This window comes from Aythya marila (genome assembly GCF_965140915.1).
Source record: "Aythya marila genome assembly, chromosome: 1".
Lineage (NCBI taxonomy): Eukaryota > Metazoa > Chordata > Aves > Anseriformes > Anatidae > Aythya > Aythya marila.
This window is the reverse complement of record NC_139042.1, coordinates 9,292,049-9,318,615: the sequence shown is the minus strand read 5'-3', so window position 1 is coordinate 9,318,615 and position 26,567 is coordinate 9,292,049. Positions and strand designations below refer to the sequence as shown.

The 26,567-nt window shown below is 38.5% G+C and overlaps 1 protein-coding gene across 2 annotated transcripts in view; it reads left to right on the top strand.

The window, feature by feature from the left end:
- NOX4 (NADPH oxidase 4) overlaps positions 1–26,567 on the top strand; it is a 107,695-nt gene that overhangs the window by 18,033 nt on the left and 63,095 nt on the right. For both annotated transcript variants that reach the window (XM_082784718.1, XM_082784719.1), the window contains exons 7-11: positions 3,083–3,155; positions 7,651–7,731; positions 12,154–12,382; positions 14,375–14,539; positions 14,689–14,751. In XM_082784718.1, coding sequence (XP_082640844.1) covers positions 3,083–3,155; positions 7,651–7,731; positions 12,154–12,382; positions 14,375–14,539; positions 14,689–14,751 — 611 coding nt within the window. The remainder of the gene's footprint in view (positions 1–3,082; positions 3,156–7,650; positions 7,732–12,153; positions 12,383–14,374; positions 14,540–14,688; positions 14,752–26,567) is intronic.

The following is a 26,567-nucleotide window of genomic DNA, read 5'->3' as shown; positions in this document are numbered from 1 at the left end:
TCAGCTAGGTTGAGATGTGTTATTTGTGTTAATATAACCTGGGTTTGCTTATCCAATAGTCAGGAGGGAGGAGTTACATAAGCCCCTGTAGCAGGATGAGCAACATCTTCAAAGCTGTTGTTGTACAGATGAGTCAGTGGAAAATCGTTAGTTTCAAACAGAGATTCTGCATAATATTAAAAGCAAATTCCTAAATGATTCAATTTCTAGAAAAAGAAACATAACTAAAGAGCTGTCTTCTTGCTTCAGCTGGTTTACTGAAGGGTTGTTTTGACTTCAGAGAAATCTAAACTGTTACCCAGGAATCAAGCGCTTATAAAGAGTAAATAAGCAAAGACATTTTTGGTGCAGGAATTTAGAAGAGAGCAGTGTTTGGGTGTGGATGGGTTGCTGTACTGAGCTGTGGTGCTTTACTAGCAGATAAAGGTCTTTCCTTCGTGATGTCATCACTTTCACCCTTATTTGGACCACATGCAGAACTAATGACTTGGTCACATTTAGAGCAAGACCCAAAGGAATCTGCCTGAACAGTGGTGAATTTGGGTTGCTGAATTGGGTTGTAGATCTGTCAATCCAAATCAGTTTACTAGAATTAGCCATCTCTGGGAAAGTGCTTTCCAAGCCCCCCCAGGTGACGTTTAGATCAGTTAAAAGCAGAGGAAGTGAGAAACTGAAATAATAGAAATTTGTGTATGAGTGAACTGCAAACTGGAAATAGATTGGATAATTGATGTCTTTAGTGAATCAGTGTCTTGAAAGAGGGTCACCTGTGGAGAAGGGACTACAAGATGGAGAGGGCGAGTATCAGAACAAGCAGCCAGGATTATATTTAGAGTCTTAGATGAAGGAGAAAGACCTAGGGTGAAAGAAAAAACAGTGCAGAGGCTCCGTTAAATATTGTCCTAGCTTCTGGGTACACCTTGAGACGTAGGCAGTTGAGCAGAGGACCTGCAAGGTAGAACTCTTTATCCACTGACAGTAAAGAAAATACTGGATTTTCAAGAGTTTGAGCACTGTGTTGCAAAAAGCAGTGGTTGCAAGTTATCTTCAATTTAAAATGACTGGATCACTCCCCATCCCAACAACTGGTAATTGATATTGATTATTTGTACTGGGAGAGTGCCCAGAAAGGGACCAAAATTTTGCTATACTGGGTGCTGTACAAAAAGCAAAAATAGGATCTCACTTCCCAAACAATTCAGAACTGGATTTATTGACTTTTTATTTATTTATTTATTTATTTTTATCACAGTGAAGAGAAGGAATAAGAAGGAGCTGGAAGGATTTATGGTGTGCTGGGTTTTCAGATCAGTCCAGGAAAGAAACCTCCTTGCCTGAGGGTGTGAGGGTTACTGTGGGAGGAACAAGTATTCAAGAATTATAGTTAGTGGAGGAAAATAGTTTTTGCTCTCCTCCCTTTCTCTAAAAATGCATTGATGAATTAGGGCAAGGTTGTAAGTGATTTCATGTGTTCAGTTTGATGGAGAGCTGAAGAACTGGATGTAAAAGGTGACCTTCTGTGGCTTGAGTGACAATGTAGGATTCTAGAACAAGCCCTGTATTACAAGTGGATTAGAAGTATTTGTCAAAGATTGATTGCATGCTGCATGTACAACTAGATTAAAGCAGTAGAAATGAAGAAGGAGGCAGCAGAAAGAATTTTTTATTCAAAGCATTTTTTATTGCAACTGCTTTTAATTTTAACTTTTCCACGAAGGGATGAAATTAATGTAGTCCGTGAAAAAAACTTCCACTGATTGTAGGACCAAGATTTTACCTACAGTTTGTAAAACTGAGGAGTGCTTTGGGCTGTGTCAGATTTTGATTATCAAACTTGCTAGTAAGCAGGTGATGAGAAGTTTATAAAAAGATAAGATCGCAAAACGTCTCTTTATCACTAAAAAGTCTAAAAATCACAAGTAATTATTTTTAGAAAATTAACATGATCATATACTATAGATAAGAACAAGAAAAAGATACTGAACCCTTTATATCTATAGTTTCACTGTTTCCTTCTAGGAAAGCAGGTTGAGACATTTATATTCTGACACTAAAATAGCACTTATTTACCTTTGTGTTTAGTGATTGGAATAGTTGACTTTGCTTAAACCTGAACACATAGTTTTTAGGGTGACCAGGGGCTATGCTTAAAAACTTTTAAGAGTTTACATTCTTCAAGAAGTAAAATGTTCCAATGTAATGCTTCATGGCTCTTAGGTTCTTAGTTCTTAATTCAGATTTTTTGCTACCTGGTGTAGCAGTTTTGAAGATAAGGAGCTTATCATTAAAGTGGTAACTCTGGTCAGGATTGTCCAATATATCTTCAGGCTGATGGTTTACTCTACTTTTGGGGTAGGATTTTGCTTTAGGATCAATCATGCCCTAGAAATACTTATTTTTCTCCTTTGACTTAAAAAGGAGCCCAGAAGAGACTAGTTCTGATATAGCAGTCCGTATTTGAGCAGATGAGTCCAATCCTTAATGTTTTTAACCTTCTCAAATTCTGTCATTCTCACAGACCTTGCTCTGCAGGCAACAATTTCTAGCATGATACAATGCCATAGAGAATAATTTCAGGCTCTTTCTCATTCCAGGATGAAATAGGTTGGCAAACAATTGCAGTGACAGCTTGCATAGAAATTGATTTGCCTGAAATTCAGTCCCTGACCAGGTTTATAATTGCAGTGTTCAACAGATTTTAGGGTTTGGAGTAAAAAAGAAATATAGAAACTTGTACAGTCAGTCTTACAAATAAAAAGACAGGATTAATTCTTAGTTACCTGCTTGGAGACTAATATTATGAGCAAAGGATTACAGGAGCAAAGACTAATGGGAAGTCTGTGATGTGTGGTGAAATGCAAGGAAAAGGGTATTTTTCTCTTTGCAAGGTGGAAAATAAGACAATTCTTCGCACCATGTGCTCAACAGTAGCTTGATACATGAATTGTCTGCAAGAAATATGTATATGTAAAGTTTGACTGAATCTTGATTTGTATTTCAAATAATTTCTACTTTCTTAAAAGGTAATGGGAGACAAGTATGCCTCCCCACAGTTCAAATGTAAGTTATCATGTTTTTTTAGTTCCAGGTCTGACTGGAGTCTTTATGGTGCTAGTATTATTCCTAATGTGTACAGCTTCTACGTATGCCATCAGGTAAGATATAAACTGATCATTACGCTGAAAAATGTCATTTAAGTAATCATATACTCGTACTGATTAGAGGGGATGAAGTGATGAAGTACAAGTGTAATATGAGGCAAGAAGTATTTAAATGAATGTTAAAAATACGTTTTCTTGCCTTTTTTTTTTTTTTTTTTAACTAGTTTGCAGGTAAATTAGCACAGTGATTTTTCTATTTCCAAATTTACAAAAACTGATTCAGTTGCCTTCAGAGAAAAGCTTTTTTTTTTTTTTTTTTTTTTTTTTTTTAAGGGACATGCTTAGTTAAAACTGTAGACCTTTAAAATTTTGAATAGTTCCTTTTTCTTGTTTAGTTTGTACCAGGAAGCAATAACCAAGCATATGGAAATTTCTGTCCAATGTATAAATTAGGTCGTCTGGAAGAAAAACAAGATGATATTTTTATCTTGATTATTTTCATCAATTATTTGTAACAACGAATTAAATCAGCAACAACAAAACCAAACAAAAAGAAAAGTAAAAACAATTAAAAATAAAATAAAACAAACAACAACAAAAAAACACCAGCAAATCTAACCAAAACAGAACTGTGCTGCTTAAGTTGAATGTTGCTATTTTAAAGCTCTGCTTCTGGTTATCAAATATGTTCTATTTAACGTAGATGATGCTTTTGAAGCTGAGTGTGTTATTGGCTCAGAGTAACTGCAGGGATTTCTAGAGGCTTCGTCCTCCGGTGGGTTCACATTCTGCACCAGCATTGTTGAACATACATTGTAGTGCTGTTAAGTGACCACTATCTTGCAGGATGTAGGCCAATGTGGCAGCCTTTTATAGGCTTCTGGCACTGAAGCAATTTTGGTGAATTCAAAGACTGATTATACGTGTACATCATCTTGATTCAGCAAGCACTGCATGATATTTTGATTCAGTATCTTAAAATTTAAAAGACGCTCTGCTGCTGTGAGCTAGTTAATTTGAACTTTGTTGAACTAATCTATCTTCTCTGAGAAGCGGTGTTATAAGGTGTTGGTCAAAGAAAGCAGTTCAGCAAATACTTGTGCAACTTCCCAGCCAAGGGGACTTCCAGAACTGAGATTTCTGTGAGGAACTGGAGGCTACAGAAATACAGGATAAGACTGCTACGCAAGATGTCAGGCTTGGTTGCACATTACATAGTTCACACAGATGCCTCTACTTGCAAAAGAAAGCCAATTTTGGGAAGATGGAAAAATGAAACAATTACTTCACACTGCAGCAGTGAGCCAGAACAAAGTCCTGTTTTCTCCAAGGCCATGATAAATTAGAGAAAAACAAACAAACAAACAAAAAACCCCACAGTATTTATTAATGATTGGGAAACTTAGGAAAAAATATATGTAGTTGTAAACGTATTCTTGGAAATAATAATTTTACGGTTCATGCAAAAAAGCTTTCCATCTTTCCAAGTTACATGCTTGTTATTTCCTTTTTCAATTACTGTAACTGCAAATGCTTTCTTGTCTTTCTGCCACCTAGCCAGCAGAATCAAAACCCTGAACAGATCATCTGCATCTCCTATTACTATAGCAGTAATTCTTACTTAGAAATTTTATCCTGGCTTCTCCCTCAGGCGTATGGCTCAAGCTTGTCTTTGTAGTCTGTTTTACAAAGAAAACAAGCTTCCATGTGCATCTGTCTGTCTCTTCTCAATCTCCTCAGTTACCTAGTAATGGCTAAACTCATGCTAAGGTTTTAGGAAAATTAACTGTAAACTTTCATTGCTTATCCAAAACTTTTTAAAAAAGTATTTGAGTGTGTTATATTATCCTGGATTTCAGCCCTAGTCCACTCTTGCACACTAAATTGCTTAATCATTTCTTCCTTTACATGTACATTCTGAAACTTTTCTGTGCATGATTTTCATTCCATTTTCATGTCTTTACCTGTTCAGTAAACTGTATGAATAAGTATTAGGAGGATTAAATTAGTTGCTAATGGTTTAAAGGGGGAAAGTCAGTGTCATTTGAAAAAAAAATCCTAGGTTTTTTACCATGTCATACCTGAGAATCAGACCACCATTTTTTTCAGTATTTGTTGGAAAGGTTATGAAGTTACCAGAAAATTGAATAAATCATGTGCATAAATGTTGACATTTCAGGTAACTTTCAAATAAATGTTGCTCAAGAGCATTTCCATTTAATATAATTGCTGGTAATTTCGGAAATCATGTATTTAAAGAAACATTGAAATGTAAGTGGCTCCAATGCCATTTCTTTTTATAATCAAATATGTCCGTATTCAGTTCCATCTTCTAAACTACCACATATATCTTCCGTTTCAAAACTATCTGTAACAGGATTAGAAACATTTTTTCCAGAACTGTGCTGTTCACTGTATCCCTTTAAAAGCACCACAGTCTTCTCATGCATTTCAAGTTAACTCTTGCAGACCTTCATCTGCCAAATTCTAAAGTAGGTTTACCAAAATTAAAATTAAATATTCAATTTGATCTCCGATTTTCAGGAAGTTGGGTGGCTAGGAAAAACATTCCTTCTTTAATTAGTATTTATTTTAAGCCCTAAGAAGAATGTATGTAAAATAATCAATGTTCTGAAGAGTTATAAAAATATAATAGTTTTACGATGTAGATTGTTGAATGTACTAGAATACTGCATATATCTGAAGGACACAGTTTAAAAAGGATACAATTAAGAAAAATATAAAGATTAAAATGTCCCAGTAAGAGGTTCAAGGATCTTGACACTTTTAGTTTAAGTAGGTGAGGCTGAGAGGACTTGATTACATTTGGGGAACTTGACACATGTAAAGAACCAACGTGTTATTACAGAGATATCTGCAAGAAAGTTGAAGAAAAGGTGAAATGCCCATGTCTGGAAGCTGACATTTAGACATATTCAGACAGAATATGTATATTTTAATCAGTGATAACAGTAAGTTAATGACAAGTGTTGAAAACTTGTCAGAAGTTGGAATAGACTGTCCAACTGTCCATCTCTGAAATTTTGAAAACTTGGTTCATTCTGAAAACAGTGCTCAAGATTCAATGAAAATGAGTTTGGTGTGTAGCTTCTGATATATTAGCAAGATGTCAAATTAAACAAGAGTCCTAAGACCTGTTTGCGGTCTGGGCATAAAGGATATTCTCTCTGCTTTCATCTTACTGATACTCACTCTCACAGCTCCTTCGAGATACTGATGAATAAATACATGGAAATGCCTACCAGGGTGCGGGTAGTTAGAAATAGTTTGAGAAGTCTCAAGGAAGAAAAAGTTAGTATGATGCTCAACTGGGGAAGGATGGTGGGATGAAGGAGCTTTTTTTTTCTAAGCACTTTTCAGCTGCTGGGTTGCTTAGAACTGCTCTTACTTGGGTTTTCTTCTTGGTTGCCCTCCAACAGATTATCAAATTGTTTTTTCTGCCTTGAAAAAGGACACAAATTGTGTATTGACAGAAACAAATCAAGTGTACATTTCAGGTGTATCAAAACAAGTGTAGCTAACTATTTATGTAAAAGACTGTAGGAGGGAGAAAAATATCTGAAAAAGAAAGTTATGTCTGAAGAGTAGCTTCTTGAACAATGTTATCTGAGTTAAAGTTGCTTTTTATTAAATAGTTACTTTGGCTTGAGTCAGGGTAGGGTTTTTGTTTTGGAAGGGACTCCTACCATACTATGTAGTGGGAAAGATGTTTGTGTGCTATGAAGTAGAGTATTTTCTTAACCATTTGGTTGTGGGTTTTTTGGTGACTATTTTTCTCAAGAAAATGTGAACGGTCTTAACACAGAACAATTCCAGATGGGCATTTTCTTTGGTCTTTGGTTGTTTTTAAATTTCCTAAGAAATTACTGATGAAAGGAAATCCTCTTTCCATTTCCCCTGTCCTGATCCTAATTGTGGTAGTATTTCTGTTCATCCCAAGTCCCAGAGACTCACCATATGCAGCCCTCCAGCCCCCCAAAATTCCTCTGCCTGTCCTCTTTTTGCCTTCTTGGTCTATTTCCTTTTCTCCTGTATCTCCTTCTACTCCATATCCTCAGAAGTTTCCTTTCCCACCAGCCTTTCTGCTGCTACTTGTTAGTATTCAGTTGGGGCACAGTACGCTGCAGCCCTGTATTAGGGGAAGGAGAACACAAGGAGGCACTCACTGTGAAGAGGTTGACTTCTGAGCCCAGAGGCTGAAGAACTGTTCTAGCAGTAAGGATCTGGTAGAGACTTTGTATGACTTACGAATGTAGGGAAGTTTCCTAATCTGGGGAGAGGTCTTCACCTGGCTCTGAGCTTCCATGTCCTGCTCTCTTCCTTAGCTTTTTACTTCTGTGCCAGTCACCTGTTCTTCTCAACGCTTAGCTGTTTGCAAATGCAGTGGTTCTGTAGGAATACAAACTGGGCTTTGACTATTCAGTGACTCCGTGCTGAATAATGATGTGCTGTGTGCACAGATCTGCTTTTAATTAGCAGTGATTCTGTCTGAGTGCAATAGCATTGAACCATGGTTTATTCTTTTCAGGATTTCAAACTATGACATCTTCTGGTATACACACAACCTTTTCTTTGTCTTCTATATGCTGCTGATGCTGCATGTTTCAGGGTAAGTAAATGAAAAACACTGTCCCTTTTCCTTAAGCACGGCATAAAGACCTGTTCCCTTGACTGTTACCTTTCCTGAGATTGCTTGTGCACAAAGGGCCAACCTCTTATCCAGATGCCATCAGTCATCTTCAGTTCTTCAGCAGGTTATTATTTAAATAAAGTTCAGACTGTAGCTTGGAGAATCATGTGTTACTACAGCCAGCTAGCACAAATTTCTTCGCTTTCAAGTTTGTTTATTGTCCATTTTACCATTTTCTTGTGGGAAATCAAGATAACATTATTACTTCTTTCTGCTCTCTCTAACCTGGCTGCTGAGAGGAGGATGTGAAGTTACTCATCCCTTTCTCTTTCCTCTCTTCTTTCCATTTTGATTCCTATGGAGGTGGAAGGAACAGCCTCTCAGTAATTATCTCTTATTGCTATATTACAAAATTTACTAGTTTTTCATCTTATTTTCACAAACATCAGATGTTGATGTGCCATCAAGCTGATTCCTTTCGGTCAGGTCTGTAACTGGATAAAACAAGCCCAGTTCTACTGCAAGGCAGAACAGCTTCCACAAGTTATGCAGTGTGAAAATCTGGTCCGTTAATATCGGCAGAGCTTCCTCTGGGGATATAGGCACAGAGACTGGTATAGGGAAGGGGTGTTGGAATAAGGTTAATTTCATGTCATCAAGTATCTACTGCAGCATGGAGTGCTGGAATGTCTGCACAGCGCTGAGAACTGCTGTTTAAACAGTGAAAGGTAATTAGGCCTAGCCAGATCACAGTAGGAATATGTTGTTGAACAAAATAAATGCAGCTTGAGATCTGGTGAATTGAAATAATGAGTTGAAAACACTGAAACTCCTAGATGCAATTCCAGTTTTTTTTTTTGTGTGTTCCCCCCCCCCCCCCTTTTTTTTTTTTTCCTCCTTTTTTACCGTGGCATAGCTCTTATTCATAGTTGAAGAAAATGAATTTAAACTGTTCTTACCTTCCTGGGTCAGGATGAAATTTCACTACATTATTCTAATTTCTTCTTGAAAACATATGGTGATTGAGATCTTCTAACCTCCCTAGGCAATCTGTTTTAATGATTAACTTCTGAGTATTTTTGTGCCCATTTTAAATCATCTTCACTGTCTTTTCCTTTGCCCATTGTCTTCTCAACCATGCTGCTAGTTCATGAAGGAAGAAGTCTAGTTGGAGAAATTTGCAAACCAAGGCTGCAGGAATATAGCAAATACTAAACAGGCATCTCCTCGTACAGATCCTCCTTCATATTGAAGTGGAAAACCTTTCAGTGTGCATCGAAAAGAACTGAGTGGCAGATAAAAGTGAGAGAAAGATGAGTCATGAAGAGTGGGAGTCAGTTCAAGTTTAACTTGCCTAAATTTAGGTCTCTACATGTTCTCTAAGTGTCTGTCTCCCATTATAGTCAAATGAGTTCTAAGAAATATAGTCAATGGAGCCTGAAGAATGCTTCAGCTAACCTGCTGCTACACAGATCTACGTTCAAGTGAGCTGGATTGAGTTTTTTGGGCTCCATTGGTTATATTGATTGGAAGATCTCTTCTGAGAATAAGGAAATTTAAGCTCCCTTGTGTAGGTTCCCAACTGACTCCTACGTGGCAAATCTAAGAGATTTGCAGATGCATAGTCAGTTACTCTACACAGCAAGTTGTTTCCTGTGACTGGATGGTGTAGATAGGTTGGATAAGGATTTACCTGTCTTGGAATGTCTCCTTTTGAGTATTTTTACAGTATTCTTGTATTCTTGCTTTGTTTCAAATTACTATGGGTATGTTCTTTCCTCTTTTTCTGGGTAGCGAAGCAATTCGCAGCCATATATAAAGTGGCATGATTCATCTGTCATTTGTTATTGGTGTGTTCTTTCATCCTTACCCTAAGAGAGAGGGGAATCTTTCAGAGACTTATCCTTAAAAACTTTCCTTCCTCTTGTACTCCTTCCAACATGACTTTAAAATATTTTAGTGGCTAAGGGCTTACTGCATATCTACATTAAATTAACTCTATTTTAAGCCTGTAATAGCAACAACAAAAAATAGTTTGTGTAAAATAAAAGCTTGATGTTTCTATTACCAACATAAGGAACTATAAAACCTACAAAATATTTGGAGTCAAATCTTCGACAGTTTTAATTTGGTATTACTGTGATGTTTAACAGGTTATGCTGGTTAATTGGAGCTGAGAATAAGGTCTTTGTGCTGTCACCAGAGTTATCCAAGGATTTATCTTTGGAAGGGAGAAAATCCTTAAGATTCTACCCAGACATTGACCTTTAGTGGAGTGAGGACCCCTTAAGCAACTCACCTTGATTTGAGCAGCGCAAGTTGGATGAGAGGATAGGAACAGTGTAATTACCTATAAAAACCTCTAGACCATTGACATCTAGCTTGTCATCATAAAAATCTAAAGAAATAGTAATATAAGGTTTCCAGCTGTAGCCAGAAGTGAACATTGTCTCTGTTTTAAGGGTGGAAAACTGGGGCAGAGTTTGATGTATGCCCATGCGAATAGCCTACATGCTCAGCCTATCTGCTGCTTCTGTGTGTCTCTCATCTCTCCTTTCTCTCCCATTTTTGTTTGCTAAAGATGTCTTTTTCCTGCTTAGTGACATCCTTACTGAGTTTTTATAGATTCAAATATTGTACTAAATGAATATATGAGGATATGTCTTAGGCCCTAAGAGTTGTGCAGAACTTGACCTTTCTGGGTATCGACCTTGGGTGTGTAGGACCACTTGCATTTCCTTGACATCTTCAGAAATGGAAGTCGTTGCAGCTGCTGTTACAGGCAGCTTTGTTATCCCTGTTTGCCACTCAGCTAGCATGTTTGTAATAGTTTAAACAAGCTAGAGATCATTAGCGGAGATGCACATGTTTGCAGTTCAGTTATTTGTGTCACAAGAAAAACTTTGAATCCTCTTTTGGGGATGTTCAGAGGCCAGATAAGCTGTGCGAGTAGCTGGCAGGCATGTGCATGAGGTTGATTGGAAAAATATCACATGTGCTGTGATTTCCAGCTAAATCCATGAGGCACCATAATGTTTATGGAGCGGGGAGCTAGCATAATGCTCAGGTTATCTGTCACTTTGCAACTGTGCAATGACCAACAGTGATGGCAGATGCAAGTGATAGGCATGATTGGGCAATAAATACAGACAGAAGCATGGGTGTAAGCATGTGAATGCTTCCCAAGTGATTCTTCCAGGGTTGGACGTGGAGTTGAGAGTGAGCAGGATTAAATTCCAAGCTGAACGTTACTCACTGGACCATACGGGAAGCATGTTATAGCTGTCAGGGCTGCATTTCAGCAGGGAAGGTTGCCAGTAGCCTGTCAGAGCCCATTTAAGCTAGGAATGTTGTATATATCCTACTTCCTTCTGTTCTTGTGAATTAGACTGTCACCGTTGCTGCTGTGTGTGTATGTTGGGGAGAGGAGAGGAAAATTTGTTCTTACGTGATTGTGTACTTGAGGTAAGCCCTCACCATGTCCTATTGCTCATCAGACATTGTGCCAATGGGCCTTATTTCCCATGCAGCACCATCCTATCTGGCTGTCATTTAGTTCCTCATTTATTTTTTAATATTCCTTCTTGTGGTTTACCTGTTAAGAAATTTATATTTGGAGGAAATAATAGTAACAGAATTCCTCAGACGTACTATTATAGGTTCTTCCCCTCTTTCAGTGACTCACACACACATTGAAATATCCCAGAGTGTCACAGATTTCCTTGATAGTTTTTCTTGATAGTTTCTAGGTGCAGTTGCAAAATTCCCACTTCATTTTAGTATACATCTAATTTCATCATAAAAAACAAGCATAGAGCTCACTAAATAATTCGCAGGATAAGAGAGGTTCATGGGTTATTGTGCAGGACTTTTCTTTTTTCCTTCTTTCCTTTTGACAAGATAGTATTCAAAGGAGCTGCAGTGCACACAAATTAGGCTGTTGTGTGCAAACCTGATAAACACCAGGTAGTGGGAACATTCCTGTGGTTTATGATGTGGCAACTTAAGATGTTTCTGCTACTGATTGCCTTAAAAATCGGGGCTTCCCGACTGTAAGGAGAATGAGTGAAAACAGCCTGAGCGTGAATGAACTGGAAATGTGATTATTTATTTTTTCTTCAAGGCTCCCACAATATCTCCCTCTTTCAAGCAATACTAAGCTTGAGGCTGTTCAGTGGGGAAGGGACAAGTGAGCTGGAAAAGTTGAACCTTGCCTCTAGCAACAGAAGGCTCTGCAGTTGCAAAGCCTCTATCTGATTAAAAGTCCTGAAAGCAAACTGAATAAAAATCCTTACAGAAGTTGAGCCTTAAAACTGCTTTCTAAAATCCTCTCCAAATGAAAAGAAGTGGCTTCGTTTTGGCCGTTACTTCAGTGTCTTTGTTATTTTTCTTTTCCTGCAGGGGTGTGCTCAAGTACCAGACCAACTTAGAGGAACACCCTCCTGGTTGCTTTAATCCTAACAAAACACTCCGAGAGAACATGACAGTGCCAAAGGCTTTTCAAGAGCCGTTTCCTAACCATACTACTGAACCTTTCCCAGAGGACTTATCAGTACCAGAACCCTTTGTACAAAATAACTTTATGAGAATTTGTTCTGAGGAACCCAAGTTCCAGTCACACTTCCCAGAGGTCTGTATGATCCGACGTTTCAGGTATTACAAGCCATGCCAAGTCTTTCAGTCAGCCATAACCACTAATTATTGCTTTCCCAGACCAGATGTTTTAATAATGGAAAATATTATTAAAACCTTCTCAGGCATTCAGAGATTTGGTGGGGAAAAACAATCTCTATTAAACGTTGTATTGCATTATAATGTGCCTAGAATAGGCTGGAAAAATATCAAGAGATTGGCTGTAATGTTCTTTTTTTGTACAACATGGTAAGAGATGTATTGGTCTTGCTATAAATGTGACTTTAAATTACAGTGTAGTACTTCAGAGCAAACATTTATATAACATATTCATTAGGCCCTTTTGTATGCATTGTGTGGCATTAATAAATTGAAATAATCAAACTCCATTTGTTCTCTTTTTCACCATGCGGATGCAAGTCCTAATATGCATTTTTGGGATGCAGTTGGTTGTGGTTTGGCTTTGTGTAGCCTGTTTGTAGAGAATAATACTACACGCAGTATGGGTAAATGAATATGATGACAGTGGGGGTAGAGAATCCTTTTTGTTTTCCTTTTTTTTTTTCCTCCTTTTGTTTCTTTATGTTTTGTGCAAAACAGCTTTTACTTCATCCAAATTTACTCATTTCTTTTAAGAAAAGATGAGCAGGGCTGTATTGGCAAGTAGGCTGAGGAGGTTTGGGAATGCTGTCTTCACAAAGCCTAAGGCCCACCATTCAAGGTGGCCTCGTAACAGACCTCACAGGAGTTTCTCTTTATTATTATCATTGTTTTCTGTGTGAATCACACATATCCCTTACTAGCTGCAGGGGGAACCCATTTTACTATTGATCATGTATTCATAATAAAAAACAGCCAATGCTACACTAAAGTCTTCCAACAAAGTCCTTTGGATTCGTATTTTGTTGTGGTAATACCAAATTATGTGGCAATAATGGCAATGTGTATCGGACTCCATATGACCCAGGCAGTGTTTTCCCTGGGGCTTATGATGCCTATTATAGAGTGATCTCTGGGGGAAAAAGGAGCCATGGAAAGAAATGGCCACATTACATACAATTGTAACTGTATCCGAGAACTTTGATATATTTGAAAGTTTTATGCACTTAGAGATACCAGCTCTGAAAAAACAGCTCTGCAGTGTGCTTAGCTCCTGTGAGCTACTCAGGTTCTCAAGGCCAGAGGTGCTTGTGGAAATTAGATACTAATTGCAAGAGATGCTGATGGGTAGCTTCTAGATTTGAGAAGGGTTGAATGACTGAGCAGATGTGGAATTGGTAGTTAGCCCTTTAATAATTGACTCTGGGGATGGGATCTTGGCGATCAGACGCAAATGTCTCCATCTAAGCTGGTCACCCCGGGCTCCCTATGTAGTCTGTGCAGAGACACAGGCACTTGCAGGGCCCCATTTGCCTACCATACACATCTTCCACAGGGGCAAATGAACTGTGCTTCAGAAATGCCCTTTTTTCTCCCTTGTCTCGTTTAATACAAGCATAAATCCTAAAGCACGAGGATTGCTTCTTCGTTAATGTTTTTGCCTATACTTGAGATGATAAAAAGAAGGTAATAGTCAGATAATATTGCAAATCAGACAGTGTTCTTCCTTAAAGGTTAATCAGTTTTATAGTACTCCAGTCTGCTAGATTTTGAAACAGGGTATGTACTGTGTCATTCCCTGCTGAAACCAGTTGCAATCCAACTACATAAAACCAGAGTAACATGGTCACAAATGGGGTCATTAGCATTTTCTTCCTGATTAGTTTTATGATTGAAATCATTTGTGCCTGTGGAAGATGCTGCCAGTTAGACTGACTAAGCCCCCATAACATGCTTGGATTTCTGCATGTGGAAGGGTGTGGAGATTTCTTGTGATCAAACACTGTTCTGCAGTAGATGAGAAATCGGGTTCTGCAGGCATTCATGTAGCCTTGAAGCTAGAAAACACAAAATGAAAAGCCCTTGAGGTAACTTTGCTGTTCTCCCATAGACCTGGTTTTGGATTTCTGGACCTCTCTGCTTGTACTGTGTAGAACGGCTGTACCGCTACATCCGCAGCAATAAGCCGGTCACAATAACTTCAGTGATAAGCCATCCCTCCAATGTCCTTGAAGTAAGGATGATCAAAGATGACTTCCAAGCAAGGCCTGGCCAGGTGAGTTTATGGGCATCTGATAAGAAATCACTCTTGCTCACATAGCATTGTCTTCAGGGATAACTTTCATGTTCTATGTGCTAACCGATCGCTGAGTGTTTTGGACGTCTTTTCTATCTCTTACTCTTTTCTGGTCTGTTTTATTTCAGTATGTTATTCTACACTGTCCGAGAGTGTCTGGACTGGAAAGCCACCCATTCACCCTTACAATGGTGAGAAATAAGAGTTTTTTCTGTACTTTCCCATTTATTTGTATTTGGTAAGCAAATGGCATTTATTGCTTTCAAGGTGAAAATTCCCTTCAGAATAGTTTTTATGTTTCATTTATGAGGGTACCAATGAATATGAAATGGAACGATTATTATGTATGACAGTACTGAATACATATTTAATTTTCTTCACTATTGAGAAAATGATAATGGAAACTTTTTTCAAAGTCTTCCGTAAGTGGAAAACGATAAAAAATAAATAAATAAAATCCATGTGATTTTGATTATTCAGTTTCATAAATGAGGTTTTAACCATCTGTTTGTAGACCTTAGTATGTAATGAGCACAAACTCTAATGAATTTTATTTTTTTTCCTGTTAAGTGAAATGGAAAGAGATTCTTGCAACTGCCTTTTCCAGAGTTAAAACAAACAAACAAACATCTTTAAAAAAAAAAAAAAAAGTATTAAAATAGACTTATGCTTTATTTTTACATTAAGAGAGATATTAGTGACTTAAAATAATATGAGTGAAGTCGTATAATGGGATTATTACTTAAACAGCTCAATTTATCTAGAATGGGAAGTGGGCCCTATGGAGATATACTGGAATAAGTTGAAATTGTAAATAAATAAATAATACACCTGAAGTTCTCCAGGAGTGAACAGTGCAGAGGCCTTGGAATTTGTATGGCCATATTACAATACTGCACTGTCTATGTTGTTATAAAAAGCAATGTAAGTCTGAATATTAGTGACAGTGTTGTCCTTTCATTGGCAATAAACAACTAGGTCCTGTCCACTTTCAGTTCTTTGGCTTTGTTTGTTTTTGTTCTGTTTTGATTTGATTTATCTGAATGCCAAGCAGGCAGGCAAGTGCTGTCACAGGTGAATCCACACTGATTTCCACAAAAATAGATTTTGTGCTGTAAATCTGGCAGTGAATCTCACTTAGGAAAAGCAGCTTCTATATAACTTGGCCAAGCAATATTGACACTTACATAGCCTGATATTTGCAGAATTTTTCTGGCTATTCACATAACCAGTAGAAAGCAGAGGTGTGTGCTATTTATCTGTTGTTAACTCCAGTAGGCAATTTTTAAGGCACTCTACAGAGTCCCTAAAGATAACTAAATATGCAATGCTGGAAAATGATGTGCATTGCAGTACTGATGGAATGGTAGCTGGATCTTTGTGCAGAATGAGTCAATTGGTATATATTTATATTTATGATTTGTTTAGCAATCAGAAGATAAATTTAAAGCACTCAGCATAAACCTCAGATTGCTCTTTACACTCATTTGGCACTAGCATAGCTATGTTTAATAAAGCTGCGCCCGTTCTATACCACTGGACACATCTCATTTAAATGCTAATCTCAAAACATCTTGTTCTTATTGTCCAACTCAGTGGAAGTTTAAATAATTGTTATAATTTGATTATTAGTAATAATTGCACAGTTTGGAAAATACGGGGCTCTTATGAAGACTAATCTTGCTTATATTAGGACACTGCTAAAGCAATGGATAGTGTGACACTGAGTTTGAGAAATAATGTCATCAAAGTATTAGGCCTGGTTCAGTAGTCTTTTTTTCTGGCAAAACTTCTTGGTTTTGATTTTTGATTTTTTTGGTCAGAAAAAAATACTGCTGACATGAACCTATTGGTTTAGATCACAGGATTAACTTAAATAGGATGTTGTATTAAAGTTAGATTCTTTGCATGAGTTGAGGATTTCATCTGCTATTTAAAATGGCATAGTATAATATTGCATGTTATAAAAAATGAGTTTTGAACAAAAATGTCGATCTAGGAGCTATGGAAAACATCTCTTTTTCTGAGTTTTCTGAGTAAATATAAATAACTCATTTATATTCAGATATGATGCAGTTTCTTCCAGTTAGATACACAACTAGTTGAAAAATTACGGTTGGTGTAATTTTTACACTTATATTAAATATGTAATATTAGAATTGGCAATTTTCAGTTCATTTCCACAGTGCATTATATTTTAAATATATAATACTCTACCTGGCAATTTCTGTTCATGCTCAGTGCTTTATACTTTGAAGTGCAGCAATATCTGTCAGCATCACAGTATATCGTTCAAGATTGTGTACATGTTTTAACTATTATAAGATATGAAATTACTGGTAGGTTAGTGAGTCTCACTTTTATTGCCACAAACATATTTCAGTGGACTGTCAACTGTGCTGGAGAAAACACTATTATTGGGTAAATGGCTGTTTTATAGCATCATAAGGATTTGAAATGCCTGGGTTTATGGCAGTCTTCTTGCCCAGCTTAAGGAGGGGGACAGTCATTTCCATATGTCTTTCTAGGTCACAGAATATGCCTTGGGCTGCTGTCCTGCTTAGAAAGTTTTGTTTGTTTTTTTTTTGGTCTAATACTGTGCCAGACATGGGACTGTGCTTATAGAGTGTGTAGGCAATATCTTAACTTGGTATATTTTTCCTACTCCCATCTGACCTACTTGTCGTTACCAAGCAAGTTGGAAAACTACTACTGCTGCTTTTATTCGGTGATGGTAATGCCAGGGTTATTTTCTTGGCTGGGGTTAGGAGCATGGGGCTCAGAGACATAGTGAGAAAAGCGTGAGGGAGTGTGGGGCTTCAGGTCCTGAGGTGCAGTGCAGTGATGGCTGCAGCAAACCTACAGGAAGGCCGAAGCTTTCTTCCCTGGCACCACTGTCCTGCTTAGGTTCTGTGTAATGTCCTATATAAGCTGTTAAACCATCTCATCTTGCCTGGAGCGTGCTTAAAAGAGAAGTGACCGGTTCAGGCATATCACAGCGGGGACTGTAAGCAAAGCGGAAAGGAAGGGGTGAGGCGACATGAAGGAGTCGTGCAGATGTTTTACTAGTCCCTTCCCTTCTTGGGGTTATGTAATATTTACAATTTAGCTCAGTTTCTTACATAATGCCGGGGTGGAGGAAAACACTGGGAGGCTGTGTAAAGGGCCTGAACCTACTCCCATCACACTCTGGCAAAGCTCCCATGGATTTCAGTCAGAGCCAGAGGGAGTTCTGAATCTCAACCAAGTGAACGTAAAGAGGTAGGCATTGTTCAGAAATGTGTGCAGTGGTGTTTGTTTTCTTTTCCTTTTTGTCAATTGAAAGCATTCTTCACCCTGATGGAAGGAATGAGCAGAAGTAATTGGTGCAAAAGGCACACAGGAATTTGGAGGAACAAAACTTCTGTTCCTCTGAACTCAGAGCTGCCAGTCTGGTTTCCTTGCTAACCTGTGACCTGACTCTGCTGTTAGAGGCTTTGTGTGAAGGAATCCTAGAGTGGTTTGAAGGCCATCTGGTCCAAACCCCCTGCTCAAGCAGGGACACCCAGAGCAAGTTGGCCAGGACTATGCCCAGGGGGCTTTTGAAGCCTCTCTGGGCAACCTGTTCCTGTACTCTTTCACCTGCATAGTAACGAAGTGACTCCTGATGTCCAGACGGAACCTCTCATGTTGCAGTTTGTGCCACTGCCTCTTGTCCTGGTACTGGGCACCACCGAAAAGAGCCCAGCTCCATCCTCTTTACTTTCCCTTCAGGCATTTAGAAAGGTTGATGTGATTCCCCCCCGAGCCTCCTCTTCTCCAGGATGAACATCCCCAGCTCTCTCAGCCTCTCCTCACAGAAGAGGTTCTTCAGGCCCTTCATCATCTTGGTGGCCCTACATTGGACTCTCTCCAGTAGCTCCATGGCCATCTAGTACTGGGGAGCCCAGAACTGGACCCAGCACTCCAGGGGTGGCTTCACCAGTGATGAGCAGAGGGGAAGGCTCACCTCCCTCAACCTGCTGGCAATGTCACTCATCCACTCTAAAGTTCAGCACTCAGAGATCCCATTTTTCTCATGGTCATTGTGGAAGCTGGTATGTTGGAGCTCTGTTTTTGAAGCATGCTTCCACCGTTTTTTATTCACCTGTGTTTATTCCTTGACTTTGTTATCCATTGAAAAAGCTTTGAATGGTAACATAGGATGACCCAACTCCTGCAGGTGACCTGCTGACCAATTCTAGGTATTGCTGTGAGCTACTCTTCATATTGTCTTCATTGTTCCATCTGATTTGATTTCACTTTAACAAAACACTTTCTTTTAAACATTTACTTTTTTTACCAGTTTCCTTGTTACTACACACAACTGTTACTGTTCTCTGTATAACTGTAAAATTTGTATGCCCTTGTGTCTTTACTTATTTTAGTTAGGATACTATTGCATCTTACAATTGCATCTGAACAGAATATAGTCAGCCCCAAGATATTTCAGTCCATAATGGAGATAAATATTTTCAGTAAATCAATCTTTTATCTACGCAGGGCTTTTCAAAGGGACAAATTAATTTTACATGCTTCTATTTGATGAATTCATTTGAGGAGATTTGGTTTTCAGACCAAGTGTAGAATATGGTCTGGAGATCAGACCACTTAAGAGATTGGGTCTGTCCTGATAAGAGGAACCTAAAGAAACATCTTCTCATTAGTGTTATGCTTCCAGACTGACATTTCTTGACATTATTTCTGTGGAAAAGTGCAGAACTCATCTGCTGTTGGATACAGTTTAAATATTGTCATCTGTAGCATTCTTTAAGGCCCGTGGAAAAGAAAACATGCGTCAGTAATGGTACCAACATCTAGTAGTCAGATAGCCCTTCACTGCAGTTCAAGTATCCAAAACATTACTTCCACTTTCTTTAGTATACAAGGGTCAGAAATAATCTGCACTTCTTTCCAAAACTAAAACAAATTGAGTTTCTGGAGTTTCTCCTTTTTTGCTGTTGATGTTTTACATCTTAGATAGCATTCAGTTCTTCTGACTTCATTATGGTTTCTCTTCATTTTAATCTGTATTGATAAGAAGAGACTAAGGCTTGTAGTTTATGGTACCACTGATTTTCTTTCCACTCCCATCTTACATTTTCCACTACGTATTGAGTTCCCTCTCTTTCCAGACACTTAACCACACTCCTGATTATTTGCAGCAGCAAGAAACCGTTTATGGCTGCATGCTTCCTTTTCTTTTTTGCTAATGAATGACTTCAGAAGTAGATTCCCACTTAAAATATACATTAGTGTCTTACCAGAAAAGGTGACTTCTCTTGTACGTTTTTGGAATTGCTTCTTGCATTGGCATGCAGTAATTGGCAGTAAGCCCCTTGGAAATAGCCTTGTGTTTTGCAGATGTTCAGTGCTTCAGAAGATGTGCTAGGTGCTTTCATGTGGTCTCTACTACAGAGTCGGTGCAAGCCACGAACTCTCACAACTCTGCAGTTTTGACAGCTTGTCTGCTAAGACTTGTGTCTATTCCCAGCACCTCATAAAGCTCAGGAACCATAGCAATGTTGATTTGATTGTGGCAAAAGAAGGTAGGAAACAATTACATCGCTTCAGATGGAACTCAGATTGTGACAGACCAAATGACAGCAACAAGAGTTGAATTCTTCTAAATCTGGAGGTGGCTGACACCTGAGGTTTGGTGAAAGCTGCTCTGCAACAAACATCTTCAAATGCAGGATCAATTAATCCTCTATTCCATATTTGTGATGGTTTTGATAGCCACAATCTACTTCCATACTTCCATTTCTTTTTGGAATTGAAATCTACACTGCATGGTGGGAGATACTTTATTGCTATTGTGGTGTGAATTCAGAGCTCGTTTCAACTACTGGCTGAATAGCTTAAAGGTTAAAATCCTTCCCTCTGGTGCATGCAGAGAACAGTGTTAACATTTCAAAACTGTTCTTTCAGTGGATACCATCTCTAAACCAGAAGTACCGCCTCTGAGGAGGAAAGAAAACTTAGTCCAGATGGTACATTGAGTAGTGAACTGAGTCTTTCATCAAAGCTTCTTTACTGCTGCTTTTTATGGTGGCAAATATGCAAGAAAGCCTAGCAAGAACTGCAGTGATTGAATGACTCAGTTTGCAGTATGCTCTTTGTTGAAGTTGAACTGCTATAAAAAGCCTTCATTAAATTTTGTTTTATGGCAACAACATAGATCTACTATTTGGAATACTGTTGTGTTTTTTGTTTGTTTGTTTGTTTGTTTGTTTGTTTTTCAGCTAAAATGTTGGGTTTCAAAGGATTGCCTCATTTCTGACAATTGCATGTGTGTATACTAAATTAAAATATACAAACATTATAAATTAATAGGCTTTTCAGGTGTTTTGACACCTCACCATAACAAGAGCAAAGTATTGCCTTAGCACCCAAGAAACAAGAATTCAGAGTTTTATGCAGTGTATGATTGTATGTAGACACTGAGGAAATACCTCCTCTATAGTGGCACTGTCAGTGTACAGGAACAGGTGAAGGGAAGTGCTTTTGGCTTGTCCATTCTTCTGTGGTATGAGGGAGAGAGACCTTTTCAAGAGACATTCAGGACAGAAGCCAAGAACTTAAGTCCTCTGAATGAATTGCATTGACTAGTGAAGGTGCTAGAGTGCATGCCGGAGATGCTGTGGGTGCTGGAGAGGAGGGAGACTTTAGGAGTTTCTGGGATCTCAGTTCTGTACTGTGTGATTTTCTAGTGATTTCAGTGACCTGACCACAATTTCTTTCTTCAATAAAGTCACTCAGGCAACTAATCCGTATTGAATTTCTCTGAAATTCAGGATATCATTTTGTTGGAAGTGATAAAACTGTAAATCTTAGCCCACTAAGTTCAGGCAGAGAAAAGGATTACCTGGTCTATGTAGGTCAGCCTTCACTGCCTGACTTCATGTAGAGATTTCATTCCTTTCACTATCATTTGTCCTGACAAGCACCATTGATAGGATTCCTCTTCTCCTCCTGCAATTCCCCCTTACGCATCCAGAATCCCTTTTGGAAACAGCTAAAAAGTCACCCATTATTGAGAAAATAGTTAATTTAAAGATGTTCATCTACATTGTAAGAAATTGACTCTCTTTGTAGAGGAAGAGTATGACCTCCTTTATCCTGAGAACAGTGGAACCTTACATATGTTGAGTGAATGCTTCCGTACTTCACTTGCCTCTAGAAAGCTGTCCAGGACCTCATTTGTCATTGAAAAAGATATATATCCTGAGCTTGATGTCTTTTCAAATGGTACTGTTTTAGTATTGGAGTTGTCCCTCAGAGACTTGTTCTTAAAATAAAATCATACATGTATCTCAAGTTAATCTTGCTGATACTCAAAAGCTTGCCTAAACTCTTGTGGAGCTTTCTTTGTGTCTGTGTTCAAAATGTACTCTGCGTATCCTCTCCAATGAGTAGTTCACAAGACAGAATTAACAGAGGAAGATGGCATGGAAGTGGCACATATAAAACAAAAAAATAAACCAAACCAGAGCACTCAGCGCTCCATGTCTTTATGAAATACCTGCTCTATATTAACATCAGTGGCTGCTGCTTCAGATCTTGCAGAGAAGATCACCTACCAGCAGCAAGTAGAATTCTGTTTCCAACAGGAAGTTCTCTCCTGTGTTATAATGTGCTCTGATCTCTCCCACATCAGTGCTGCATAACAAAACTGCTTTTAAATCCAACTGAAGTTGAATCTGGAAGAGTGGTAATGAAAAGATTCAAGAAATTCTGTCCTTTTGTTGGTCTCTGTCTTTCTTCAGAGATGGTTAATTGGAAGCAGATCGCGTGAGGAGGATGCGTAATGCAACATCTTTCTTCCTTTGCTTCCACCATACAGTTCAGTATGAATAAGAAATGAAAAACTACACAGGGATTGAATTCTTCACTCATGTGCATGGATGGCCAAGTCTTTGCTATGACGTTTACTACACCAGACAAGACTGGGGGAGGGAGACAGTTCATGTGTGTGTTTTTAGTCAGTCACAGCTGAATTTTGAGGAAGGGAGAGGGTAAGTTTGCATATGCAGATATGCAGATTTACAGAAAAAAAAAATCCAAATATACGTTACTGAGGAAGAGCACATTGTTTGATTCATATCCAAATTAAAACTGTAATAATTACTGAACCCCAGGCAGAGAAACTCCTAAGTCCATTAATCATCTCAGAATAAGTAGGAGAATTAGCTGAAAGAGGTTTCTGCATGTATATGACAAATTATGGTACTGAACCTCCATGTCTCTAAGCCATTGTTTATCTGTACATTTTCTACCTGTAAGTTTTATTTATTTAATTTTTTTCCCCAGTGAATGACTTGTCCTTATTCCCTCCCTATCTCTGTTTAAATCCAGATACCAAATGAATTTGGTCAGGATGGGATTACAAGCCAATAGCTGTGATATGCCCATTTACAGTTTGGGGCTGTTAGAAAGAAGGTCTCAGCAAATAGTACATGAGTATAAACAACAATGTTACAACAAGTAACATCGTTGATTTTATAAAAGAAAGACAGTGTTTTGTAGAGCCAAGATTGTCTTTATCCTTGGGTAATCTAGAATTCATCAGTGAGGGTACAAACAGTTTATGGAGTTGATGAAGAAATACATGCGTTGTACCATAAACTATTCACCGCAGGAAGAGCCTAGGAGCAAGATTGTGAATAACTATATCAAAAAAACTGAGAAGTTATTGGAAGTTTGCCTGAGTAAAAAGTATGTAAGGACATCAAGAGCTAAGTTCATATTGACAGACAAATACAATAAAAACAGTCTAACATGATGACATTCTAGTAAGCTTTGTTAAATATCTTATGCAAATGGTTATGAAACTTGGCTTTATAAGATGATTTACGGAATGTTTAGGGAGATGCAGATATTGTGAAGTATCTTGCTGGCAAACTGCAGAAATCCCTAGAGCATGTCTGCTCTTCATAGAAGTTGAAAATCTAGCAGCTGCTTGACAAAGAATTTAAGTAAAACAAAAATAGAATAGATTAATCTTTCAGATGCCTTTAAGTACTTTCTTAGACTTGTTTGTTTGGTTTGTTTGGCTTTAGGCTTAATAGTTTTGGGGTCTGTATAAAAACCTTAAGTAAACATCCATTTTCATTTAAATCTGATTCTTTTGGATTGAGGGAACAAAGAAATTGTTACATCCAAGTTCACTAAATCCTATGCCTTCTTTCTGCAGATGCTTTAAACAGAAGGTGTCAGATCCCTCTCAGGAGCAGTTTTATTTTCTGATATTGTAAAAGTAAATTTACAAGATATAACAAGTCTCTACTGACTTTAGCAGAGAAGTTTTTCTCCCATCAGAGGCAGTGCTTCTAGGTTAGTTTCTAGGTTAGGTTATAGAAAGGTCTAGGAAGTGAAGGAGAAACCTCAAGATGAAAAAGAAAAATGGAATTTCTGAGCATTAGTACAGTTAATATGTGGACAAAGTATTAAAGGAAATGGAACACCCTCTCTCTTGCTGTCTTAAAATCAAGAGGCAGCTCACAGTGTCTGCTTAGGGATGATGGAAGGAGCCTGTGGTGCCATTCCATTTCCCTGCTCATGCATTTGTCAATTCAGGGCGCTGTTGGTTGGCACTAGGTCTGGTTGCCCTTGGAGGACTCAAAGAGGCAATCCTGGGCAGAAACACTGCTCGGCTGCCTTTTGCTCTGTCAGGAACAAATGCCTGCAGTACAGTTGTGGTTTGTTTTAACCACTAGCTAGCAACTTGAAATGCCTAAATTATATGGGCTGAATATTGCTAGGATTGATATATTTTTACTACATTATAGGAAGCGTAATGCATCTGTTGGAGATGAAGGAGTAGACTGCAAGATTTTTACCTTGGTTAAGCTGCAGAGTGTAAGTGTTGCTTAGTAGTGCATCCATAGCAGCAACAATTTACAGGGTGAATCTGTTGCAAGCTTACTGTAAAACAAAGTCTTTGCCTATTATTTAATTAATATGAACATCAATTTCTGAAAGGCAATACGAAATCTGTTAGGTATCTCAGACCTCAGAGAAGTCTTTTCCAAAGTCTGTGTTTGAATCTCCACTTCCTCTTTGGACATTTCACAGCCACAGGGGCTGATCACCTCTGAAATCTGGCACTTGCTGTGTAAAAATAGAGCTATTTAAAGTTAATATGTATTTTATTTACAATTACTGGTCTATTTACAGTCATAAGGCATTTTCTGCAGTAAAAAGTCATGTTTTTCCTTGGCCCAAGAGTGAAATCAAGGAACAAATGCTCATAGATTGAGATTTAAAAAAATGTTTTGAATACTGAGAGTAATTTAACAGCTGTAGGCTGCTGAGAGTGAAGTAGCAAATACTGAACTCTGGACTCATAGGAATTAGAGGGTGTGGGTTTGTGGTTTACATTACAGAAGTTAGACCCCAGATGACCAGAATGAGCCTTCTTGGCACTGCAGCTGACCACTGATGCATCCTGAGCATCCCACAGCGTTGCGGTGTGTTTTTTCCACTAGCCAGCCTGCAGGTGTCTGGGGTTGGACAACAAGGAGTATAAGGGAATGGAAAGCAAAAGGGAAAAGTGCTTGGGATATGTTTCTGCAGCTGGACTGCTTACAAGAAGTCAGCTCTGCAGTGGGAGGGCTCTGGCTGAGGCAGTGAGTATTCATTGGTGGTCTTGTCTCGATCACCCAGACACCCTTGATACTTAAATCACGTTCCATAGTTAGGATTTCACCACATTCGGAGATGTTATGATGTCTGCAAGTGTCTGCCAGTAAGGTTAGTTGCAAGGCCAAGTCTCTAACAGTGAGAGCTGTTAGACAAAATCTAAGCTGTAAAGTAACCCTAAGCAGAAAAATAAACAGAGCCATTTTAGACAATCTCCTAGCCTCTGAGGCAGAGATGTGTTTAAAAGAGAAATGCTGCACGTGAACTTTATTTCCCTTGAAATATGCTCTGTATGGGATTCATTAGTTAAAAGAGGGGTAGCCCAGTGTAACAGAGTTCACCTCCAATGAGTCAGACTGAAGTCTAGCTACTATTTTTTTGGCTACCTTTATATAGCATGCCTGTGTTTGTCATAACTCCTCTTCATTTTCCAATGTCAGGATGAATCATTCCAGGAATGTTTATATCAGTTCTGTATGAAGCCAGACAAGCTACAGCTTACTGAGCTCCTGACGTTCATGTTTTCTTGTCAGTTGACAAGTTTTGCCTCTTTCATGTCTTTTATGTGCTTTCCTTGATCTGTGCAAGGGCTTGTCTGAGTCAGGAACAAGGATGGACTGAAGGAGCAGGGGGCTGCAGCACAGCTGGTTCTCCCTGGCAAGCAGGCAGAAACGTGGAAGCAGAGCAGGGGCTCAGCAGTGTTTGCAGTGCCTGCCAGGATATCTGCAAACTCCATATTAGAATCATATCATGTTGGTTTGTTTTTGTTTGTTTGTTTGTTTGTTTGTTTGTTTTTTCCCCAAAGTGAAAGCCTCCTTTGAAGGGCTTTCCCTTTGTTTGAACAAATTCTGCAGTGATCTTTATAGTTCTTGACACTGGAGAAGATGAGGTTTTTCTTTGCTCTTCTAGCAGTGGCACAGATCTTAAAATCTTTGGGCACAATTCAGGCCACCAGTGCTACAGCACTGAAGACAGAAGTTGATGTTTGCTGTGGTGCATCAGTTTGAGTGCAGTATCTCCAGCATTGCCCAGCCTGTAGATAAATGTGCAGCTGTGCAGGAACTTGTAAGGAACTTTATTCACACAGCTGCATGGAGGTACATAGCTTGGATCTCTCCTCTTCTCCCTTTCCTTCTGCTCTTCTTCTCTCCCCTTCCCTCTTCTCCTTTTTCCTGATAATAGATATTTTCCAGTGTTATTCTGGTGTGTCCATGACAGCACTGTAATAAAAAAAAAAAAACATCTCTTCACAATTCATATGGACAAAGGTAGAAAAGAGCTAGAAAGTTTCTGGAATTATTATTATTTCTTTTTTCTTGCTAGCTTGCTGTTGACTCTCCTACAC